At 32.0% G+C, this 23,376-nt stretch overlaps 2 protein-coding genes across 3 annotated transcripts; both read right to left on the bottom strand.

The window, feature by feature from the left end:
• Positions 1–552: 552 nt before the first annotated feature.
• LOC11416319 (FHA domain-containing protein PS1) lies at positions 553–5,403 on the bottom strand. Of its 2 annotated transcripts, XM_039829889.1 has the most exons (7): positions 5,040–5,403; positions 4,786–4,931; positions 3,083–4,298; positions 1,791–2,845; positions 1,563–1,695; positions 1,175–1,461; positions 553–959 (listed from the first exon to the last, which is right to left on the bottom strand). In XM_039829889.1, the coding sequence occupies exons 1-7, from the start codon at positions 5,314–5,316 to the stop codon at positions 777–779; spliced, it is 3,297 nt and encodes a 1,098-aa protein (XP_039685823.1). In that variant the 5' UTR covers positions 5,317–5,403; the 3' UTR covers positions 553–776. The 2 variants fall into 2 exon arrangements, with proteins under 2 accessions (XP_039685823.1, XP_003591991.3); XM_003591943.4 differs by having other exon boundaries at positions 1,791–4,298.
• A 9,443-nt stretch (positions 5,404–14,846) lies between these two features.
• LOC11419428 (GRAS family protein RAM1) lies at positions 14,847–16,699 on the bottom strand. The gene has a single exon (XM_003591945.3). It carries the CDS (start codon positions 16,581–16,583, stop codon positions 15,198–15,200), a length of 1,386 nt encoding a protein of 461 aa, XP_003591993.1. The 5' UTR covers positions 16,584–16,699; the 3' UTR covers positions 14,847–15,197.
• Between the last annotated feature and the right edge of the window lie 6,677 nt (positions 16,700–23,376).

The raw sequence follows: 23,376 nt of genomic DNA, 5'->3' as shown, positions 1-23,376 counted from the left end.
GGGAATAAACTCAGTTCTTACAAAATCTAAAATGAAAGGGATGGAGAGCGAGTAGAGAGGTAATTGTTCCTAAATGTATTTGTTCTTGCACCACAAAACAACACAAAAGGGATGGAGAGTGAGTAGAGAGGTGGAGGCATAGATAATCCACATCCATACATGCGAAGTTATGTAACCTAATCGAACTCTTGAAAGCATTGAAGCGTACAAAATTATAAATAGAAAACATGTGATTATTCCCGTGTTTCGAATTCTTGAAAATACCGAAATGTACAAAATCATCAAAAGAAAACATGTGATTATGAATTTTTTTTTTTTGGTACAAAAACATGTGATTATGAAATTTATGCTCATAATTATAGTTTTTGTATTTAGTTTCATATTTCTTAAATCAATTAGCACACTTCATGTTTTTTTTTTTTTGTTTTTCATTTAAGTGATTAATGAGTTGTACTACTTAAGGAAACATTTAGAATAACTCGAGTCAGACCGGCTCAACCAGATTAATATTAACCAATATCCTAGCAATTTAGGATTTTTACAACTTAGCAATAACCATTTAAAGCACCATTTTCTAATACAAAAATAGGCATCTGCCATTCATCTTATTGAATGTGCTAATGTAAGGCATCATTTTCATTGAACATAAAATGAAAATAAAAAACATTGGATGCAGGGAGGTTAAAACTTGAAAGGAGTTCAAGAGTAGTAGCTCGAAAAAAATGAAAACTAAGACTAATTGGTTTAAGAGATTAAACATGCTAGTACATAATTTTTTAAGTAGCAAGCAGCTTCAAACCAGCCTTTGATGGCAAACAGCAATATTTCTCCCTTAAAACCACATCATCTCGGCAAGACCAAGTCAGTCCTCGAGGAGAGCTGTTGGCCCACATAAACCTCTCAGAGAAAGGGTTCACTAAACTCTGACGAAATTGCTGCACTGTCTCAGATAGCAACCCCTGCAGCAGTTTTTTAAAAAAAGTAAGAAAGCATTGTTGTTAAAAGATGAAAAACCAACTTGATTCTTTGCAACCCTTCTTCCCAGCTTTGGCAGTTGGATTAATCTAGCGGCCGACTGCATTTTATTTGACCGCTAGATTAATCCAAATGCCGAGGTTTGCCATGGATTGAGAGGTTGCAGATAATTCTTTCCCATGAGAGGGTAATGAAATACCTTTGCCATGGATTTGATTTTCAAGTTGACGTCATCACTAAGAAGGACAATTTGTCCAACATTATCTTTTCTTCTATATTGAAGGGCACAATCAAGGACATCTTCATTAAACTGAGTAGGAGGTGTTGGAGCAATTAGCCTGAATTCATCCTCCATTGAGCTTTGGATATGAATCCACCACTTTGTCTTCCCTATGCATTCTTCAATCCATTCCAAGGCCAAAGCAGCCTCTGAAATCCTTCTAAAAATTCCAATTTGTTGCTTCATGCTTCCCAATTCTCTTATGACTGACAAAACAGAGTGTCATTGAGAACCAATTTCAAAAGCATAAACATTTCAAACAAGTGCATGAATCAATGCATATGAATATGATACTCATTATTAGTACCTGATTGTGGAATGATTAAACGAGTCCTCTTGAGACCTTGTAGAAGCTGCAAAGCCTTTCTTGACTCCTTATTCAGAAGAGAAGAAGTGTCTACAACCAAGTCCCAGCTCCTCTTTCGTTCTGCACTAATACGCTGCAAACAAAACTGAATGTAAGCAATAAGCATATATAAAAAACTAAACTATCGATCCATTCACAATCAGAATGATATTATTTGTGATATCTTACAGATGGCTGGGCATGCTTGTCTGAAATATGTCCACAATTGCTGGATCTGACAGTGACACCAAGAATGGATTTTGCAGCTGAAAAAGGACTAGAAGAAAAAGGACTAGAATTCGAATTGTGATTGCCTCCAGAACTGATTAGTGATTGTAAGGGCATCCGTTCCACTCTCTTCTTTCTTAATTCCATAGTATTGCGACACTCAAGAGGATTTCTACCTGACATCCATTCTAGTGCTTCTTTTGGAGTCAGGTTCTCTTTGTTTGAAATTGCACTTGCACTTCTTTCAGCTGAATAGATGATGGGACTAAAACTAGCCCTCAAGTTATGTGATCTTTGTGACTTCCATTCACGTGCTTCTCTTGGAGTCAGGTTCTCTTTGTTTGAAATTGCACTTGTACTTCTTTCAGCTGAATAGATGATGGGACTAAAACTAGCCTTCAAATTATGCGCCCTTTGTGACTTCGGAGTCTGGTTCTCTTTGTTTGAAATTGCACTTGTACATCTTTCAGCTGAATAGATGATGGAACTAAAACTAGCCTTCAAATTATGTGCCCTTTGTGACTTGGAACTTTTACTTTCTTCTAGCACACCTTTCTTTCTCATAAACTGCGAGTGAAAGGTATTTGTGGGGCTTGAGTTTTCCTTATTTGGAGTGAACATTTCTTCTTCATCCAAGTCAGAGAAAATATTCTGTGGCATTGGTTTATTTATGATATTGATATCCTTCAAATTACTCATTACAAATTTAGTGTCAACATCAGGTGTGTTCAATAATCTGCTCTTCCGAGTTCGATCCTGAGGTGCACTCGCAGCCTTATCTCTTCTTGACAAAATATCACTACCAAGGGTTAAGCTTCCCTCTACTGATTCTTCTACACAGTTTTCATGGAATTTCACATCAAAGCATCCAGCCACAGCAACGAGAGATTGCAGGGTTTGATTCTCTTTCTTCTCTGTAATCTCTAAATCAGTTTCCTGAGTCACTGAAGGATTAAGTGACTCTGTCTGAAAGGATTTCACAGTTTCTTCAACTGTTTCATCTAGTGAGTTACCTTCTTCATCACAAGGTTTGACATAGAGGTATGCCTTGAACTCCTCATCACATTCATTTTCCTTTTCTTCATTTGATAACGAATCGACAGTAGCAACTTCTTCAACAATATTGATTAGTTGAAAATTGGTTACAGGAATCGCTTCTTCAACTAGTGAAGATGTGTTTCCGGATGAAGGATTAAGTGACTCTGTCTGGAAGGATTTCACAGTTTCTTCAACTGTTTCATCCAGTGAGCTACCTTCATCACAAGGTTTGACATAGAGGTATGCCTTGAACTCCTCATCACATTCATTTTCCTTTTCTTCATCCGATAACGAATCAACAGTAGCAACTTCGTCAACAATATTGATTAGTTGAAAATTGGTTACAGGAATTGAATCTTCAACTAGTGAATATGTGTTTACGGATAAAGGATTAACTGACTCTGTCTGAAAGGATTTCACAGTTTCTTCAACTGTTTCAACCAGTGAGTTACCTTCTTCATCACAAGGTTTGATATTGAGGTATGCCTTGAACTCCACGTCACATTTATTTTCCTTTTCTTCATCCGATAACGAATCAACAGCAGCAACTTCTTCAACAGTATTGATTTGTTGAAAATTGGTTACATGATGAATTGTTTCTTTAACTAGTGAAGATGTGTTTTCAGAATTGAAAAATCTTGCCACACTAGATAAAACATCGTCAATCATATCATTTTCTTCAGAGAAGAATTCTAATTTGTGTTCTTTTGGTGTTACACTTAATGCAGCTACACCATTTTCTTCAGAAGATGCAGGATCCATATTTTCAATGCATTGCTTTCCAATATCTTCAACTATTTCATCCGGTGAATACTGTTGCTTGTGACAAGAATTAGCATTCAGATTCTGCAACTCTGACTCATACTCTTCACCGCAACTACCTTGTTTTTCTCCATCAGAGAGTGAATCCACAGATACTTCCTCATTAGTATTGGTTTGATGAGATTCAGAACAAGGCATGTCCTCAGAATTAAAGACTCTTCCTCCAGTAGTTACAATATATTCGAATGTGCCTTCAAATTCAGATTCTTTAGGCACCTCATCCACAGCACCGTCGCCTTTTTCCCCAAAAGATGATTCAGGATCAATCAACTGCTTTTCCGCAGAAGATTGTTGGTGCAATTTGGAGCCTTGGACTGCTTCCGCAACTGGAATACATATGTTTTGTTGAAAACATTCCCTCAATGTGCAAAACAAGTTAGTCTCTCCCGGCATCTCCACTTCGGGACAAGCTTCACCCATCTGTATGTTATCAGTTTCGTCAACTGATTGTGTGTAAGGTGGTGATAGCAAACAGAAGTGACATCCACAGAGTTTATTTTCACCATTACAACATGATGTCTCAGTTCCAAAAGAATCATTTTCATCTTCAAATGTTTCATCATTAGACTGGTCCTTCCTTTTATCATCACAACCTAAAGAACCAATGTTCTGTAGGCCAAAGCCAAAAGAGAGAAAAACAAAAACCAATGATAACATCAAACATTGTTTATGAAACAAACACAATCACTGAATAAATAACCAAACCACTTTCCTCCTCAAACTTGTAAACAACAATACCTTAAAAACTAAACTATTTATAATTCTGAAAATTTCATCATTCTATGTAACTCACAAAATTCTAGTTAAACCCATAATTGAATAAAAATGGACAATTATAAGAAACACTAATGAAAAAAATTATCACCCTAACTATCACAATTCCAATTAAACCCAGAATTGAAAAAAGAGGAAAATTGAGCAATTAAAAGAAACACAAATGAAAATAATCATCACCCTAAGCAAGTAACAAATTCCAATTGAAACAACTGAAATAAGAGAGTAAATATGAACAATAAAAAAAATGAATTGATGAAATTAAAAGCAAGAACAGTGTAAAATGTGACAAAACAATATAAAATTGAAATAAAAATGGTACCTTTAATGCATCCACATCATCGAATTGAGATACAAATTGAAGAAGATAAACCCTACTTGAACTCCCAAGCTGAAAGGTATCACCTTCCTTCAAATCAACGCTCACACCATGTTCAAGCTTTCTACCACACACCCATGTTCCATGCACTGTTCCACATACAATAAAAAACCATCAAGATTCCAAAAAAGAATAACAAATGAAAAAGAAAGAATATTCAAAAAAGAAAAAAGAGAAAAGGGGTTTTTCAGAAATACCAGAAGATAAATCGAGAAGAGAAATAGAGCGGGAAGAAGGATTGAATCGAATCTGAAGATGGAAACGGCTGATGCTAGGGTGAAAGAGGACAATGTTACAATTTGGGTGTCGACCAACGAGGAGGATTTGATCATCGTTGTATTTGTTATTGTTGTTGTTATTGTTGAGGATGATGATGTTCTTGAGGATTGAATTGTTCTTGAAAACAGTTAATACTGGGATTAGGGATTGTTGTTGTTGATTAGGGTTATCGTCTGAAACGACGATTGAAGCCATTGGAGGAAGAAGAAGCTGAAGAAAAGAGTGAGAGAGTGAAAAAGAGAATTTTGTATTTTCTAAGGTTTGGAAAAATGAAAATGCAACGTTGAGTAACGGCTATTTCTTTAATAAACGTTTTTCAATTTATGTATTCGTTATTCATTATTAACTTAGGAAATGTGATTATTGTTTTTTTTAATTTATGGGTAAGTTTTTGAATTTTATTTAAGTTAGGAAATGTGATTATTGTTTTTTTTTTTTGTTACAATATGATTATTATTTTTTTGTTACAAAGCTAAAAAAACAAAAAAAAAAAAGGAAAACAGGAGGAAAACAGAAAGGTTCAAGCTCTTGGGAAATAAACTCCCATTGCATCGTTCCGTAACATGTCGATAAGATCATGAGGAGGAGACGAATGTGCATAGAACTTAATGTTGGACGTAGCTTCTAGCTTGGCCATAAAATCGGCGCAATGATTCCCTTCTCTGAGGGTGTGTTGGACAGTGTAGTTACGTGTGGCTAATATATCCTTTATATCTTGCACTAACACCGCGTAATGCGTGGAACTTCGAAACCTCCTATGATATGAGATTAACGGACAGCAGAGAGTCCGGATAACAGACTAATTCATCCAAACCCATATCCAAAGCTAGACGTAAACCTTTGGGAATGGCTGTGAGCTCAGCGAGAAGAATGCACGTTGAGTCTTGGAGGAAACCGGAAAAACCCGAGAGGAAGAAACCTGCGTTATTACGGATTAAACCGCCAAACCTGACTCGGATATGAGTGCCTAATCAGCTTCCATCTACGTTGAGGATGTAGCAGCTGCAGTTGCTGCTGTTCCATCGAACCAACCTGTAAGAATTAGAACAGCTGGCACCAGGCTGATAGCTCTTTTGAATTATAACAGCTGAATTTTGAATGCTGTTACATAACTGAATGATGGACCAAGAATCGTTGCTAAAGCACATTTGATTATGGTGCCTCCAAATCCACCAAAGACAAGCAAGGAAGATGATAGCACGACAGCCTCTGGCGTTCAAATGGAAGATGGAAGTGTAGAACTCTGTATCAGAAAATCCAAACTTCTGCCAAATGGGAGCAAAAATTCTGCAGTCACGTACACAATGCATGAAAGATTCCTCCTCTTCCCCGCATCTTCCACAAGTAGCAAAAACGGCAATGTGACGATGATGGAGCAAGGAAAGAGTTGGGACCGCATCATGACAGGCTAGCCAAATAAAGAAATTGTATTTTTCCGGAACCTGTAACTTCTAAATCTAAGACCAATAGTAATTCAAAATAATATTATTAGCTGGTTACATGAGGGAGAGAAGCCAAGAATAACCACTTCTAGTGGAGTAAACACCATTTTTGTTGTGACTTCAGATAAAAACATCATCAACATTAACATTGAAATTAGTGTGAAAACTATTTACGGTGTCAGCAACAGGTTAAGGGAGGGTAGTGTAAAGAGCCTGAGTGTGTTCGCCATTGAAAGTTATCACGTCTTAGACGGTGAGGTGAATGTCATGGATATCAATAATAGGAACCAAAGAACCAAGAAAACCTTGAGGGCACCAATTGCTGAACCAAAAGGAGGAGGAACCCGAGCCGGCGCGCCAAGAATACCCATTTTTGAGAATTTCTTTGGCACGAATGATAGATGCCCAAGAGGGAGAGCTGCTGTTGGTGGCATTTGCTTGAAGGATGTTAGAACCTGCTGTATATTTAGTAGAGAGAAGGTTCACCCATAATTTATTTGTAGACTGAACCATGTCCCAAACTAACTTTCCAAGGAGGCAAGTATTAACATTTCGGGCTGTTCTAATACCCAAGCCACCGAAACGTTTTGGGCTAGTAATTTTCTTCCAACTTACCAAATGAACACCCTTGTTACTAGGACCATGCCAAATAAAGTTCCGGGTTGTTTGATCAATAGAATCACAAATGTTTTGCGGGAGCCAGTTAATCTGCATGTAGTAGGAGGGGATGGAGGACAAGACAGATGTAGCTAGAGCCAGTCTACCTGTTCTGTTGAGGAGTCAGTTCTTCCAAGTTGCCAGCCTAGTTTGCATTTTTTCAATGATGAAGACCTTTAAGCATGGGAAATCCCAGATACTTGCCAAGGGAAGTTGTGCTGCGGATGCCAGAAATAGAGGTGGGTTGGTAATTTTTTCTTGAGGTGTACCTGAAGAATAAAAAGCTCTAGACTTTGAAATATTAATCTTCAACCCCGAGGTAATGCTGAATCTATCAAATAAGTCAGTGATGAAACGAAATTGAGATTTTTTTGCCTTAGTGAAAAGAAGAACATCATCTGCAAGAAGAAGGTGGGATATTTGAGGCCCTTCATTGGTGATATGAATAGGATCCCAATTTCCTTGAATCACGACGTTGTTAATAGCAATAGAGAGATTTTCCATGATAAAATGAATAGGTAAGGAGAGAGCGGATCACCTTGTCTAAGACCATGAGAAGGCTTAAAAGTGGGCAATTTATTACCGATCCATAAAATAGAGAAGGAGGATGATGTGACACAATGCATGATAAGCTTCATGGTGATGTTCGAGAATCCAAAATCAATGAGGCAAGAATTTAGAAAATCCCATTTGACATTATTAAAAGCTTTCTTCAGGTCAAGTTTGAAGGCTACATATCCCTTCTTCTTTTTAGATCTTCTCATAAAATGAACTATTTCCTGCAAAACAATTGAGTTATCAGAAGTTCCCCTACTAGGCAGAAAACTGCTTTGGTAAGGGCCAATAAGATTATTGAGAATAGGTCTGAGACAGTGCACAAGAACTTTTGTAATAATCTTATAGATTATGTTGCAGAGACTGATGGGCCTAAAATCTTTGTAAGTGTTGGGTGAATCAATTTTAGGAATGAGTGCAATGAGAGTGCTTGAAATCTCCAGATCAAAATGACCTATTTGGAAGGCTGAGTGGACCATGTGAAAAACATCATCTCCAACTATGTGCCAATATTGTTTGAAGAAGATGCAATGGAAGCCATCAGGGTCGGGTGCTTTGTAGGGTTTCATGGAGTTAAGGGCGGTAAACACATCATTTTTGGTGAGGGAAAGTTTTTGTATGTCATCAATGGTGGCTGGTGCGCCTTTATGGAAAGTGTTGGTGGGGGAATGTTGATGACCACAAAAGAAATTTTTGAAGTATTTTTGAGCTTCTTCTTGGAGGATAGAGCTATCAGAGGTCCATATGCCATTTGGAAGTTGAAGCCTATGGATTCTATTTCTCTTTCTTCTGATGATAGTTTGGGCATGAAAGAAAGAGGTATTTTTGTCACCAAATTTAACCCATTGCTCCCTTGATTTTTGATACCAAAGCATTTCATCTTGAAAGAGGATGTGGTTGTATTCTTGTTGCAATTCTTTTTCAAGGAGGGTATGTCGATAAGAATCAACTCTTTCCAAATAGTTTTGAACGCTCTTGAGTCTATTTTCAACATGTTTCTTTCTTTTGAAAATATTGCCAAAAACATCATGGTTGAAAGTGATGGAATTCTCTTAAAAAATAAATGTTTTTATTTTTATTTTAAACTTTATTTTTTATTTTTGAACGGGTCACTTTGATATCTAACTTCTCAAATCTTCCAAATGGTACATATGTCTAATAAGTCCATCTTGACACAAATTCCACCAAAGAGAGGGAAATTTAACCAAAGCCCTTGGAAAATAATACGATGGAAAAAGAGCACCTTCCCTGCACCTAACAATTAATTAAAAATCAAAGTTGGATTTTTACTTAGCCAGTAAATTCAAATACACGATCCCTCGAGTTCGGATATGCTCCATTTAGGATTTGGATGCAAGACATGTGCCAAAAAAATATCTAACGGTTGAGATTTTAAATTAAAAAACAAATATTTATTTAATAAAAATACACAATAATAACAAACAAACTAATGTCTTGAAAATTAAATTTGTTTAACGTTCTAAGGTCCCAATTTTACTTTTTTAAAACAAATAATTTTGTAATACGATTTTGTTAAAAGTTGATAATATAGTTTTTGTTTTCAACAAGTTCCTTCATGAGTATATTCCTCCCTTGTCACTATCAACCACAAAAATTGAAAGACAAATTTATTTATTCCACTAGTATCAATCTCTATTGTTTGTTTTAGAGGAATCAATCTCTATTGTTGACAAACAATTATTTTCATCCTAACTAACTTCCACAATTAAATCATTCAGGTATTCAATTATATATATAACTTTGACTCCTACCTATAGTATTTTCTTCTTCTTCTTAGTACGCACAATATATTAAATAAAAGTGGAATTATACCAATGGAATTATACCACTAATCATAAAATTGCACACCCAAATTTCCCCCATCCTATTTATAAACCAACCCTAAGTTAAAACCTGTGAAACAATTTTTTCAAGGTCTGGGAGAGTTTGCCTTTGAATATGATTTTATTTCTTGCATTCCACAAGCACCACACAACTATAAGCCATATATATTGTTTAAAAAAAAACTATAAGCCATATTAAAAAGTATAATAGGTTATTTACCAAACAAAGAAGTTTGTCCTCCAATTCCAAGTCCAATGTGATCCCTCCATTCTAGAAACCATAACATATATCCATGTCCAAGGCTAAGTTGAACAACCGCTGATATATATAGTTCAGAAAATGTTGTTAGGCCACACCATTTATCAGCCATCATAGAGTATGGTGGCTACAACCTAAGATGCCTACTTGAAACAATCAAATCAAATTCAAAATAAATTTATGAAAGTGGAATGGCTTAATCAAACATTAGACTCGTATTAGATGTAATTGTAAGTATAAAATTAATTTATAGAAATATGATTTAGTTAAACTATATGTTAAAATCGGTGAAACATTAGTCTCGTATTAGATGAATATTCTTTTTCTAACATCATTTCTTTTATATAGGTCTCATCACTTTATGTATGACTTATTTCTAAAATGTAAGACCTATATTGATTTTATCTAATTAAATAATGAGTGTTGAAAAAAATATATTCCTAGAACTCATCTAAAACAAATTTAAGTATCGGGTTTTCAATACAATATCTAGAGGAAGCAATTGGTTAATCGAATAAAGTTCTCTTTTGACTGGGTTTCTGAACCCTACATTTACCTGTTGAGATAGTTTTCTGAGTGGTTTCCTTAATCTTGTTGGGGTGGATTTTAATCTAGGTTTGTTAGTTTTCTGGTTTTTGTTCTTTTTATATATTGTTGTTTTTGGCTCTTTTTCTTGCTGTTTTTCCATTATTGTATTTTGTTTCTCTTCTTCTCTATTTTGTCTTTGCCTATGGTACTTGTTATCCTATAATAGTTTTTTTTTTTTTTTTAATAAGTAAAAAATTGCTTCCTTGATTTGCATACGTTCAAATTCTATAACCTTAGGATAAATAGAGATTTATTGAGCTTAATTAAAATTTAGGAAGCAAAGCATGATTTTGTAGTTTTTTTCTTCCATTTGATGCATACAAATTTCTTAATTTATAATATGGTGGCATCATAATCATGCATACATATGAGTATGTGTTTGGCTCCCTGTATGTCATATACGAATCTCATAGAAAAAATATATAACATTAGATTTGATATTATACATGTTCATTTTTATGTTTCAAATCCTTGAATTTGACATTTGAGTGTGATCCATAAAATAAAGTCTTTTATTTGTTTGGCGTCTCCACCGCAATCGGATCCTAACTAAGGTCGATTTATTTTGACGTGGAGCTCTTAAGCATGATGTTCAGGCTTGTATGAGCGGTTGTGGTTTTGACGAAAGGACATATCATCTTTTTTTTGAGCTGTACTTTCTTTGAAAATATTTGACAACTTGTTTGGAATTGAGTGGGTATTTCTTTTGTGGACCTTTATATTGATCTGATCATTTTACTCAGTTTGGTCAATTGGCTGGATCGACAAAATCTATCCGGTCTTTGTTTCTCTTAATTTGGTTCTCGTGTGTCTAAGTGATTTGAAAAGAAAGCAATAATCGGATTTTCAATCACAAGGAAGCAAAGTTACAATGGTTGTTAGAGAAAATTAAACTCCTATCTTTTTTGTGGTAAAAGACAAAAACTACTAATTTCGCTTTTGAGTATCATACTTGATGGATTAATCTTTTACACTATTTAAGCCAAAGTTTGTAGCTTTTCTTCTTCTTAAGTGAACTTGTTTATGCATTGTATCCGTATGTTAAACTTTGTGTTATGATCTGACACTTGTTATGTTAGGCATAAGATGTTAGAATAAATATTAATGCATGAGAATATATATACTTTGTACATGTATGATTGCTCTAATTAATTATATACGGTGTCCTTCTTAGCCCTATATCCCATACATACATACATACATTAACAAAGACAACCCTTGATATATGTATGAATGATTCGTATATAACTAAAGTGGTAGTAATGACAAAAGAGTAGAGGATGATTCGGTAGTTGACATGTCACAGTTATTATGACACAAATTTCCAATCCCCTGAACTGGAAATGTATTTCACAAGTTAAATATATATGCGTGTTGCAGCAGATATATCATTCACTCTTTTGACGATTCGACGAGGCCATCACTCATCATTCAACTTTGTCCTTCCTTCATCACATGAATGAAAATTAATTTTAACGCAATAATTAGGTATTTATTTTCCTCAAATGGCTAAAGTCTTGTTTGTTCTTTTTATTTTTCTTTTTCCCTTGTACAAAGAGATTCCCCTGCACTGCAATATTAACATAGAGAAGCTAGATGATCATGATACCAGTTTCTCATCAGGATCACGATACCCCAAAGAGATAGCAAATTGTGATCTACAAGGCTATATTAAATGCAACTTTCTGATATTGTCTTAGCTAGCTACTACTACATTGTACATACTTATAGCTCAAATTTCAATAATATAAAATCAAGTGTTGACAACATTGTCTTTGCTGCTAAAACCTATGACAGATTCTGAGCATTTCTAATTCTCTTTTGCACCAATTAACACTAGACAATTACCAATTATGTCTTACAACTTATAACAACCATGATAACATTCAGAATATAGTATACATATATATTGTAGTAATATATTAATTATTATAACTATAATATAATAAATAACTATATATACCCAAATAGCATACGGGCTACATATATATACAGGGATAAGAGAGAATCATAGCTAGGCATAGGAACTTCCTGAAGGCATTTCGTGTCCCTATGGTGTGTTTGGGTGGTAAAACAATTTTATTTTATATGAAATTATATCAAAACTATGTGAGTGTGATCTAAAAATTATAAAATCTGATCCATTAATTTCCTTTCTAAACTTGAGCAAGCCAAGTTGGCAACAATTTCACAAGTGATAATCATCATCTGACCTGAATGAAAATTCTAGAGTTAATGGGTTAGTTTCAAACTATTTTGCCTCAAGCATAAGGAATAACTATTATCAACACACAAAAACAAAAAAAAATCTTGATAAATGAGAACTCTTGCAAAGCCTTTTATTTCTTAATGAAGGGCAATTGGTTATCTTCCTCTAATTATTTATTTTATAAAAAAAATTAAGAAACGAGTTGGGTTCAAGAGCTCTTTAGAATGGGGGAGACTCAAATTGAAATGCGCAGACAAATGGACTTATATATTATCCAGCAATCTCACATTAAATATGTAGAATTCAAACTCAAATCTTCGTAAAATCCAAGATAAATCAATTGATAACCAACTTAGTTGACCATTCCTCTAATTACTACTTTCAAAATATTATGAAATAGTTTTTTTTTTTTTTTTTTTTTTTTTTTTTAACTCTTTGGTTTTCAGAGGAAAAAAACCCTAGTATTGAAGAAAGTTAATATCTGTATATGTATTATGTTACATTAAAATATGAGTTACCAACGCGGTGATGGGAGAATCGGTATCACGACTTTCTCACAATAAACAAACTCAACTTCGATATTTGGAGTCCATTCATTTCAAAGGTAGCCCAACGCCAATAAAATAAACATATGCCCATGTCCCATTGTTGACTCAAGTATTAACAAATATGTGTTTGGTTTCCTGTTTGCACCACACAAAAGCACGTTTGCATGTTTTCGGGTATGTTTTTACCGTGATTTTCAGAAGCTCCAAATACTAACTTTTACGTTAACATGGTTTTTTACCGTGATTTCCATCAAACTCTGTTTGACAAACGCCGAGCTAAATAGACACTTGATCTCATAGTGGATTCAAAAGGACTAAGCCATGAGGATACTCTGAAACTCCCATTGGGTAGTTAAACCCAATTACAGCTGATTAGCAAAAACATTAAAATATCACCCAAAAAAAGAAAAACATTAAAATATGTTTGATTTATTTTATTTTTTTGAAAAAGGAAAATATGAGTTTGATTGGAAAATCAGTTAGTATAAAATAAATTTACATTGATTATCTGATGAGGGTAATATATTTTTATCAGTAAAAATACAGTTTTTTTAAGGAATTTAACAAATTACAGTTTTTCTTAAGGAATACATTTAACAATATAGAAAAATATATTGTATGATTATTAGAGTCAAATTACATCAACAGTGTATAATTTTAAATCCTTAGAATATACTCCATACATTGCCGGTGATTTATCTTCTGTTCTAGTAATTTAAACTTTACCTAATTTAAATTTAATTATAATGTATTGACAGTGTGAAATTACTCTTCATAACTAGACAATATTCCATTTGATCATAACTCAACATATAAACGTTGGTGCATATGTATCAGCATAAAACAACAATAACAACGTATGTAATATAATGATAAGAAGAAGAATGTGTAAAATTCCTTTTATATTTAAAACTAAATTTTCAAAAAAAATTACTATTTTTTTAAAATAATCGCAACAGTGTACATGTAATTTCTAGTTATCATTGTTTAAAAAAAAAAAAATTAACTAGTAGTTTAATGGACATTGACATCCAAATGTTGAAGTTCTAACCTGGAATTTCCAACTCCTTAACAATTTTGGTGTGAGTCTAAAGAATAGACTATTTGACCAATTTTTTTTAAATATATTGTTAATATAAAAATTTCATTTTTGTCAATTAATCATAAATTGTCACATCAATATTTATTATGTTCTTTAAAAAAAGTGAATATTGCTCGAATCTTCATAGTAAGAATATTTTATTTTAAACGTTTTTCCTTTAAAAAAAAATAGCAAATTCTCGTTTTCTTTAATGATAGAAAAAAATCGTTTCTTTTATTCATAAATCTTTGTCTTGGCCTGCTTATCACAATAACAATTTTTGCTATAACATTCTTCGTTAAGGATAAAAACAGTTCTAGTAGGAAAGATATTTTTTCCATGTATAAAAAAGAGAACTATTTTTAATTATATTAATAGATTATAAGATGATTCATGAAGTCATCGGTATCTTTCAAAAATAATAATTCGTTGAAAGGGACCTTTTAAAATAACTTTATCTATACATAAAATGACATTTTAGGATAACAAGAAACCGCATCTTACTCAATTATACCTGAGTTTCATAAAAGATATGTTCATCACTTCAACTAGGGTTTTTCCACTTGCACCCAAAACAGAAAAAGGGATATTAGGGTTCATGATGCTAATACAATGAACAAGAAAAAAGGACATTTAATTCCTTAAGAAAGATACATACATATATGCTTCATATATTTACTTGAACAACCTACAAACTACGGAAAATTAAACTCTTAATAATTCAAGACATAATATGTCTTATATATAGAAAAAGATCATAGCTAGAGAAAGAAAATAAAGAAGAAAAATATTAGGTAGCTAAAGTGTAATGAATCATCATTTTGAGTGTAGATTATTACCAAAATGATGAAAATAGTTAGGAGACATAAGATTATTAAAGATCTATCAAATCATCAAAGTGATTGCCATGCTGACACAGTAAGCAAAAACCTATTTTGCCATCCTAAAGAGATAGCCCTTCCATCATCTCTTTCTGAAACCCTGAAACCACCACCACCTTCTTCTTCAAATTGAAGTGGACAATAATGTGTTCTCATCTTAAGCAACAATTTTGCTTGTATCAAACATTTTGAACTCATTTTCATACCAACAAATCCATTATTCTCCATTCTACTTTTCCATGTTTCCATCTTTTCATATTTTGCACAATCAACACCACCTTCCACATCATCATAGTTATTAAGCATGCTTTTAATCTCTTTACCAAAAACCTTCTTCTCAATTCTTAACCTCTCAATACTCTCAAGTGGTAAACAATCATCAAGTGAATCAAACATAGCTGCAAAATAATGCAATGTGTCTGTGAATCTTGATAAGAAGGTTCTACTAGGATTTTTACTACCTTCTTGTTCAACAATCACAACAATGGAAGGGTTAAGAGAATGAACAAATCCCAATGTGTCAGTTATTTTCAACAAACAACTCATTTTGTTTAAATAGGAAACTAAATTAACAGCCACAGTTTCATTTTTTTTCTTCCTCAAATTAATTACTCTTGATCCTCTTAACAAACCTTGAAACTCAAAAACAATGTTACCAAAACCTTTTGAGAAACTAACTAACCTAGATTCAGTTTCTTGAAGCTCTTTTAAATTCTTACCGAAACCAGTTAATCTGAAAGAGATTCTGTTGCCACTTGTTGCTTTTTCTGAAAGTGATTGAATCAGTGAAGGCCATTGAAAACCATATGAAGCATCAAAATCAATAACATGAATAGAACGGTTATTTTTCTCTTCTTCTTTTTCAAAGGCTTCCAAGATAGCTTGATTTGCAGTGAAATGAGCAAATTGGAAATAGGGTGAAACTCTGTAGAGATCTGTGAATGCGAGAAACTCTTCGTCGATTGTTGGTTCTTCCATCAACATTTCATAGAATGGTGATTTTTTTGTGAGGAGTTTTGCAGTTAAACCATCGGTGAAATACGCGACGACACGTTGAACCGAATCACCGGTGAGTGAAACTGTTTGGTAAAGATCTGTTAGGTTTTCAAGAGATGAATCCAAGTTGTTTTCATCAACAGAAGTTGCTGTTGTGAGAAGTAAGTGAATTAATGGAAGACCATTTGAATCTTCAATGTTGAGAGTACTTTTTCTTAGCATTTGTTCTCTCATTTGAAGAAGATGAAAGATTTTTCCTTCATAGCCTTCATAGGAGTTTCTATTAGTACTCATCATGTTGTTATTTTCTCTACTTATGATGATTTTTCCCTTCTTTTTTCTTTCTCTATTAACTGAAAGGCTAAGATTCAGAAGCTCATCTTCTTCTGAATCAGCTTCCATATCTGAAAAAAGGAGAGAAATATAATATAATCTTTGTTTTTGTGTGTGTGTGTGTGAAATAGAGAAAGAGATAGACAAAATCTATGACGAAAAAAGGTGATATGGTTGTGGACTTTTATGAGGGAGAAGTTCACAAAAATTCCCTCATGTCATAACATGGCTATATATAGGAGGAAGAGACCAAAGAAAGAAGGATCAATTGTTTTTTTAGTTTTTTCTATTATATTAATTTATGAAAAATGTTATCGGGTGTCCGTGTTAACAAAACCTTTAATTTTTATTACATTAAGAAAAAATGATAAATAAAATAACGAGAATGAAGATTTTATTTTAAAATTATTTTATTAACCAATTTATTTTTATTAATATAATTGCAAAGTGAAAAATAATATATATTATGTGAATAATAGTATAATTGTAGAAAAATCAATTAAAACTACATTAATTTATTTACGAATATGACAATTATTATGGAACACATATAGTAATATGTCCATACTATACCTTATACCCTTGACCAAAAAAATAAATATATGCATATACTATATATACTTTGCAATAAGACGGAGAGATTAAGAAAGAAGGGCATCTTTATATTCTTTATTACAATCAGTGTCTTGAGTGAGGAAAACACATAGATCTTTTCATTATTATTATATGTATTGGAATTAGAATGCTTTTTGAAATGAAAAATGTTTATTAAAGAGGTTTTTACTCCTTTGGTAGTTGAGATGGCTTGGAAGATGCCATATGAATTGGACAAGAGACAGCGGTGTCATTAGGGAATCAAACGTACCGTCCTTCAACAATTCTCTTTATATATACACTTTTTTCATTGCCCTTTTAATTAATAATAACAAGTTAGTATATATCTTCATCAATATATACTATTCCTTTTCTTCACTATACACATTCCTTGCCTTTGATCATTTGGCTATATCTATTCTATACCTAGATTTCCATATGTGTGACCAATATATTATAATTAAGAGAAGAAATAATCTCTATGTATATGCTAGCTATATATATGCTATGGCTATATACCTTCATGATGTCAATACATTTTGCATATGTGGATCATATTTTTGAATAAAAACACACTAGTCAACGACATATGCATTTAAAGTATACTTGTTAGGTTTTAATATTTGCTTATATTGCCTTTGATGGAAACAACAAAGAAATTCGGATCTTTTATTCTTGTCAACATGATTCTAATTGGCACAACTTAGAGAGATTTACAAGGATTTTGGCTTTCTTATCATATATTCCTTAAGTACATAGGGATCCTCTGCAAAGGAAACTTTTTGACACTTTCTCGTCATATAATATACCAAGACAAATGGATGCTAACAAAAAGCCACCCAACTTTACCCGTATATATATGTGATATATATACTTTTTTCTTTAATTTTATTAAATTAAAGTGCAGCATCACTAATCTATAAGTGATTCTTTAACTTTGATTTTTCTCATTTTGGTAGTAAAAACATGAACCATGACTGAATGAAAGAAACGGGTTCACTTCAATTAATAAATTTAAAAGCATATGCCATTGTGAAGGAAAGGAACTTCTATCAAAGTAGGAAATATATATTTAACCTTTCTTTGGCTATCCCTATATTTTGCACCATACAGTGAATCCATTGACAACACTAGGATGTCTCATGTTCATCATTAATTTGCACAGTACTTCATCCAATGTTGATTTGATGTGATAAATCTTTACAAAAATAAATAAATGAAATTAACTTTTATTGCATATGTTTTGTAAAAAAAAACTTTTATTGCATATTTAACATTTCTCCTTATTTGATAAGTGCGTATAATATGGACATCTGAAAAATAGTCTAAGAGTGTGCTCATATTATTTTTCATAAGAAAATAAATTTTATTATAAATAAAAAAGGTTGTCTAATACAGACCCGTTTTAACGGTAGACCCTTCTTTTTTTAATAAATTTAATAAAATATTTATTTTTGTTTTCCATTTTTTATTAATATTATTATCATAAAATTCATTTTTTACTATCTTGTAAATACATCTTAGGTGCTAATTGCAAGGATAAAACATGCAGGAACTGAATTTCGAACCACAAATTTTTCATTTATCTAGACTTAAGGTGTGTGAGTTCGGCCACTATACTATTTGAGATTCAAGTTGGTTATCAATCTATAACTACATAAAAGGTTCCCTCAAAAAAAAAAAACTACATAAAGGTTTATTAAATTTTTGTATAGTTTTTTCTTCTAATTTTACCATTTATTTAAAATCTTTTGTTTACATTATTATTTTTTATACTTTTTTTTACCTGATCGTGCATAAATTTTAATTAAATGGATTAATTTAATTACAATTAATTTTGTGCAGCTATTTACAACTATAATTAATTGATCATATTTAAACTAATCGTAATTCAAATTTAAAATTAAAATATAATAATTAAAATAAAATAACAACAATAACTAAATAATATAATGTCGTCCAATATTTCAAATTTAAAAACTTAAGTTTAGTTATGAGTATCCATATTCAAGAAAAAGAGATAAACAATCTTCACACTAATAATATATAATTAGTTAAGTTTATATACAACGTTTGGTGTACAAAAGTTTTATACTTAAGAACAAGTCATGCACGTTTTACTTATTAAATTGGACAAATGATGTTTGTATACTTTTTTACGACAATTTTCTCCCATGTTTTTACTTTTTTTTTTCTATTGTTTTAAGGGTCCTGCTAACCGATGCCCCCGAAGCACACTGGTTAAGCATACCATAAAAGAGAATTATTACTATAAAAGGAAACTATTTTTGACTTTATTATAAATTAATTACATAATTTCAAAACATTAACTATTATATAATTTCCTTTTTCATATCCTTAACCAGTGTCCCAGGGACATCGGTTAGCATTTTCCTTGTTTTAATATCTACTTTTTTGTATATTTTTGATTGTCTTATAAATTGTTCCATAAATGATTGTTCAAATAACATATGATGTGATAATATATTATTTGATGTATTTATAAAACTTTTGCACATTGATGATATATATATATATATATATATATATATATATATATATATATATATATATATATATATATATAAATAAAGGATTTGTTTAATGTGTGCAAAATTTTATATGTTAGAACAACTAAAACTAACAATTTTTATTAAAAAAACAACAATTATGTAATAAAAAGTTATATTTGATGTTATTTTACTCTTGGCCTATTAAAAAAAAGTTATATATTTAAGATAAAATACACAAGTTTTAATATAAATTTATTATTTTAAATTTCTTTAACAAATTTACAGATATAGAAAAAATTATACTCCCTCCAATCCAACTCATAAATAGGTTTAATCTTAGTTAAAGAAATGTGATTACATTGTTTTTAACCATGATATGATCGTTCTGCTGCAAAAGAAAAAAGAACAGTTAACTAATCGATGGTTACGTGAAGAATCTACGTGTAATAATTTAAGTTTGTGCCTATCAATCATTTTGCAAAAGAAAGAAAATCATTTCCCGTATTAAAGAGTGAGTGAGTTCATCATAGGAGTTGGTATTGATGTTTGAAATAGTCATTGGTAGCAGCGCTGGATCCTCTAAAGGTCACATCAAACATGGAAAGGTTCTTAATTCTTGATTGTCTTGTTAATGGAAGACACATAACTTGCCATTAATATGCTCCAAATATAGCATAAATGCAATTTGAGACTGACATATGGCATTTTGTTCGATATATGTTATCCGATTTGTCCAAAAAAATGTTATATATCCAAAGAAGAAAGAGCATCTAGTGTAGAACCAATGGAAATAAGCTTTAATAATCATTTTAGATTAGGTCTAATAAAATAGACTAGACTATACAATTTAGTAAACAAAAGTTTGTATCTTAATTACAAGATATACCAATATTTAATGTCATCATGCCCTAACCAAAATTATTTTTAGTAGAGAAAATTTATGAAGAAAAAAAAAAAGAGTAAACCATTTTTAAGCAAAAAGTATATAATGATGATAAATATAAACCCCCTCGTGCATATCCATAAGAAAATAAAAATAAAGAAAATAGCAAAACCGAAATGCAAGAAATGTGTTTGTCTGAACTTGATGAATGGAAAGGTAAAACGAGGAAGGAAAGAAGGAAAAGAGGGTAAGGTAGAAAAACATGCCTTGGTGTCAGATATACCCACGTGAGGCCTCACTGCCACCCCCATGTCAAAGACAAAACAAAACAAAAACAAACCCCAAAAACCTTCTTATATTTTCTTTTCTTTTCAGTTTCACTGTGGCGTGACAAAATAAATTATAATAAAAATAAAAAATAAAAATAAAAGACAAGTACGTGTATTTATATATAGATAAAACATGAAGTATACTAAAGAGACGAGATAGGGTGTGTGTGTGTTAGAAACAACAAACAAATATACCGAGCAAGGACAAGTACTTCATCAATCTCTCATTCAGGCTGGTTATGGTGGAAAATTTTGGATGTGTCAGACGACCCCACGTGAGGGTTTTTCAGTGTTCTCTTTTCTCTAAAACAAACTCTTCCTTTTCTTTCTTGATGAAATGGTAAATACAATGGAAGACTTAATAGATATAAATGAGAGTTTCTAAGTTTGAATATGAAACACTAAGGAATCCAACTAACAATTTTGATATTTGTTAATTCAACTGAGATTTAATTTTACTGGAAGCTATTAAGTTGGCCATTATGCATGGAATGCAAAATGTCAGTAATTGTAACTAATGCACTCAACACTTCCACCACTCTTACTAACGAATTTGGTGATCTTGTATCATATTGTAAAAGTTTTTTACTTTCTAGAAATGACTATGTATTATCGTATATTAAAAAACAAATAAATATGGTTGCTCATAATCTTGTTAGAGTATCTTTGTCACACTCCAATCCTTGTATTTTGCATGATGTACCAACTACTATATGATTCAGTAATATTTTTTTCTTTTTTGATTTCACTATATGCTTATGTTCCAAAAAGAAAATGAACGGCTAATATTAACAATTATTAGCATTAGAAGGACTGTACAACTCATAATCTCTCTATCAATTATCATTCAACTTTTTAGTCTCCAAAACATGTTTTTAAGAGCACTAATTTTAACTTTTCTATTTATATTTTCTTACACTTTTTTTTACTCTCCTCCACAGCTTTGTTTGCGTGTAAAGATGATGAAAAGGAACAAAAGGGAATGGAAAGGAGTGGTGGGGGTTGAATTGAAGAGAGGTGGTGTGGTCGGTTCTGAAAACTGATGGATGGGGAAAGAAAGAAAAGAAAGAAAGGGCAGTGGAGTAAGTTATCACTCATCAAAACTACTGTTTTCTATATTTCACCCTCCCAAAAAATAAAAACACTCAGCACATTAAAAAACTAAAATACCTAAGATAATAAGATATCATAAAGAATATTAGATCATGTTTCTATAGTTTAGTTTAGCAATCCTAAGTAAACCATGATAGTTCGGGAATATGTATCAAATTGTGTGTAGATCAATGGATTCATATCACGCGTTGTCTTCATGATATTATTACTTGAGCTTAACTCAGTTAGTAGAGACAATGTATAATATATGTAAGGTTTGTGGTTCAAACCCTAACAAAAAAAACAGTATACAAATACAATATTGCACATTAATATTGATGTCAACGTAAGAATTATCTTAAAAAAATGCAGTGAGTAGCATTTTACAGAAAACAGTAATGGTGTGGCCCTCACATTCATATGACATGATCCGGGAAATCATGCTTTGTAGTTCATTGAGTATTGGGAATAACTTTATTTAATTTGAGACACCAGCATCCATATGTTAGTTGTCTGCATCCTAAGATGCAAACTATTTGCTTCTACAGCTGTTGTCTTCTTTCAAAATATTATAAATTTGCATAATAGTGGATGTAATTATGAACAGTAATGTAACAAGTTTAGGGGATCTTCCGGATATTACGATTCTTGCACTCCAACTCTTGGCATCTTTGACACACTCTCTAAGTAGCAATCATGACTTTGTATGTATTATCATTAAGGAAGAAGATGCTCTCAGTGGAGGATAAGTTACTCTCAATACTCATTATCTTGGAGAATGGAGTTAGCGGTACATATTAGTTTTAGTTAAATAAAATTTTGAAGGTGAGAAAAATACAAGAAGGGGTTGAACTATATTAGTTTTTTTTATAACTTTCATCAAGTGTTTTGCTGATCAAAGTTTTAATGGTTTCAGAGTCCAATCTAGGTTTTGAATGCAACAGATTAGTTCAAACACAAAGAGAGAGAGTGTTTATATCAATATTTCCAAAAAACTGAGAGTAGTCTAGTCCTCTTGTACTTCCAAGGAATTTCAACTATAATTACTAAAGATCAGGGCCGTTCCAATAAAAAATGGCCCCTAATAAAAAAAAAATTAATAATAATTTAAACAATTACAAATTAACAATAAGAATTATTTTGATTACAACAGCTCAAGCACACATGCAATAGATCACTTTCAAATGCTCAAACACGCAAGTAAAAGACTTCTAATGCTCAATCACAACTGAAAGAGAGTTCTTACAATCTAACTTGATCAAATAAAAGATTGTTTGGTTTTACACTTTATATACAATCAGATGTATAAACAATTATAAAAATATAGTAACACTCTTTAAGACTTTAGAATTTCTAAGATATAAACATGGTAAAAAATTATTAAGCGGAAATGATATGTATCCCGAAAAATTGCTCGTGAATTGATCCCGAAGGCAGCAAGGAATTAGGTG

The sequence above is a fragment of the Medicago truncatula genome, chromosome 1 (genome assembly GCF_003473485.1).
Source record: "Medicago truncatula cultivar Jemalong A17 chromosome 1, MtrunA17r5.0-ANR, whole genome shotgun sequence".
Lineage (NCBI taxonomy): Eukaryota > Viridiplantae > Streptophyta > Magnoliopsida > Fabales > Fabaceae > Medicago > Medicago truncatula.
Note: the sequence above shows the minus strand (reverse complement) of the source record. Positions and strands in the feature narration are given on the sequence as shown.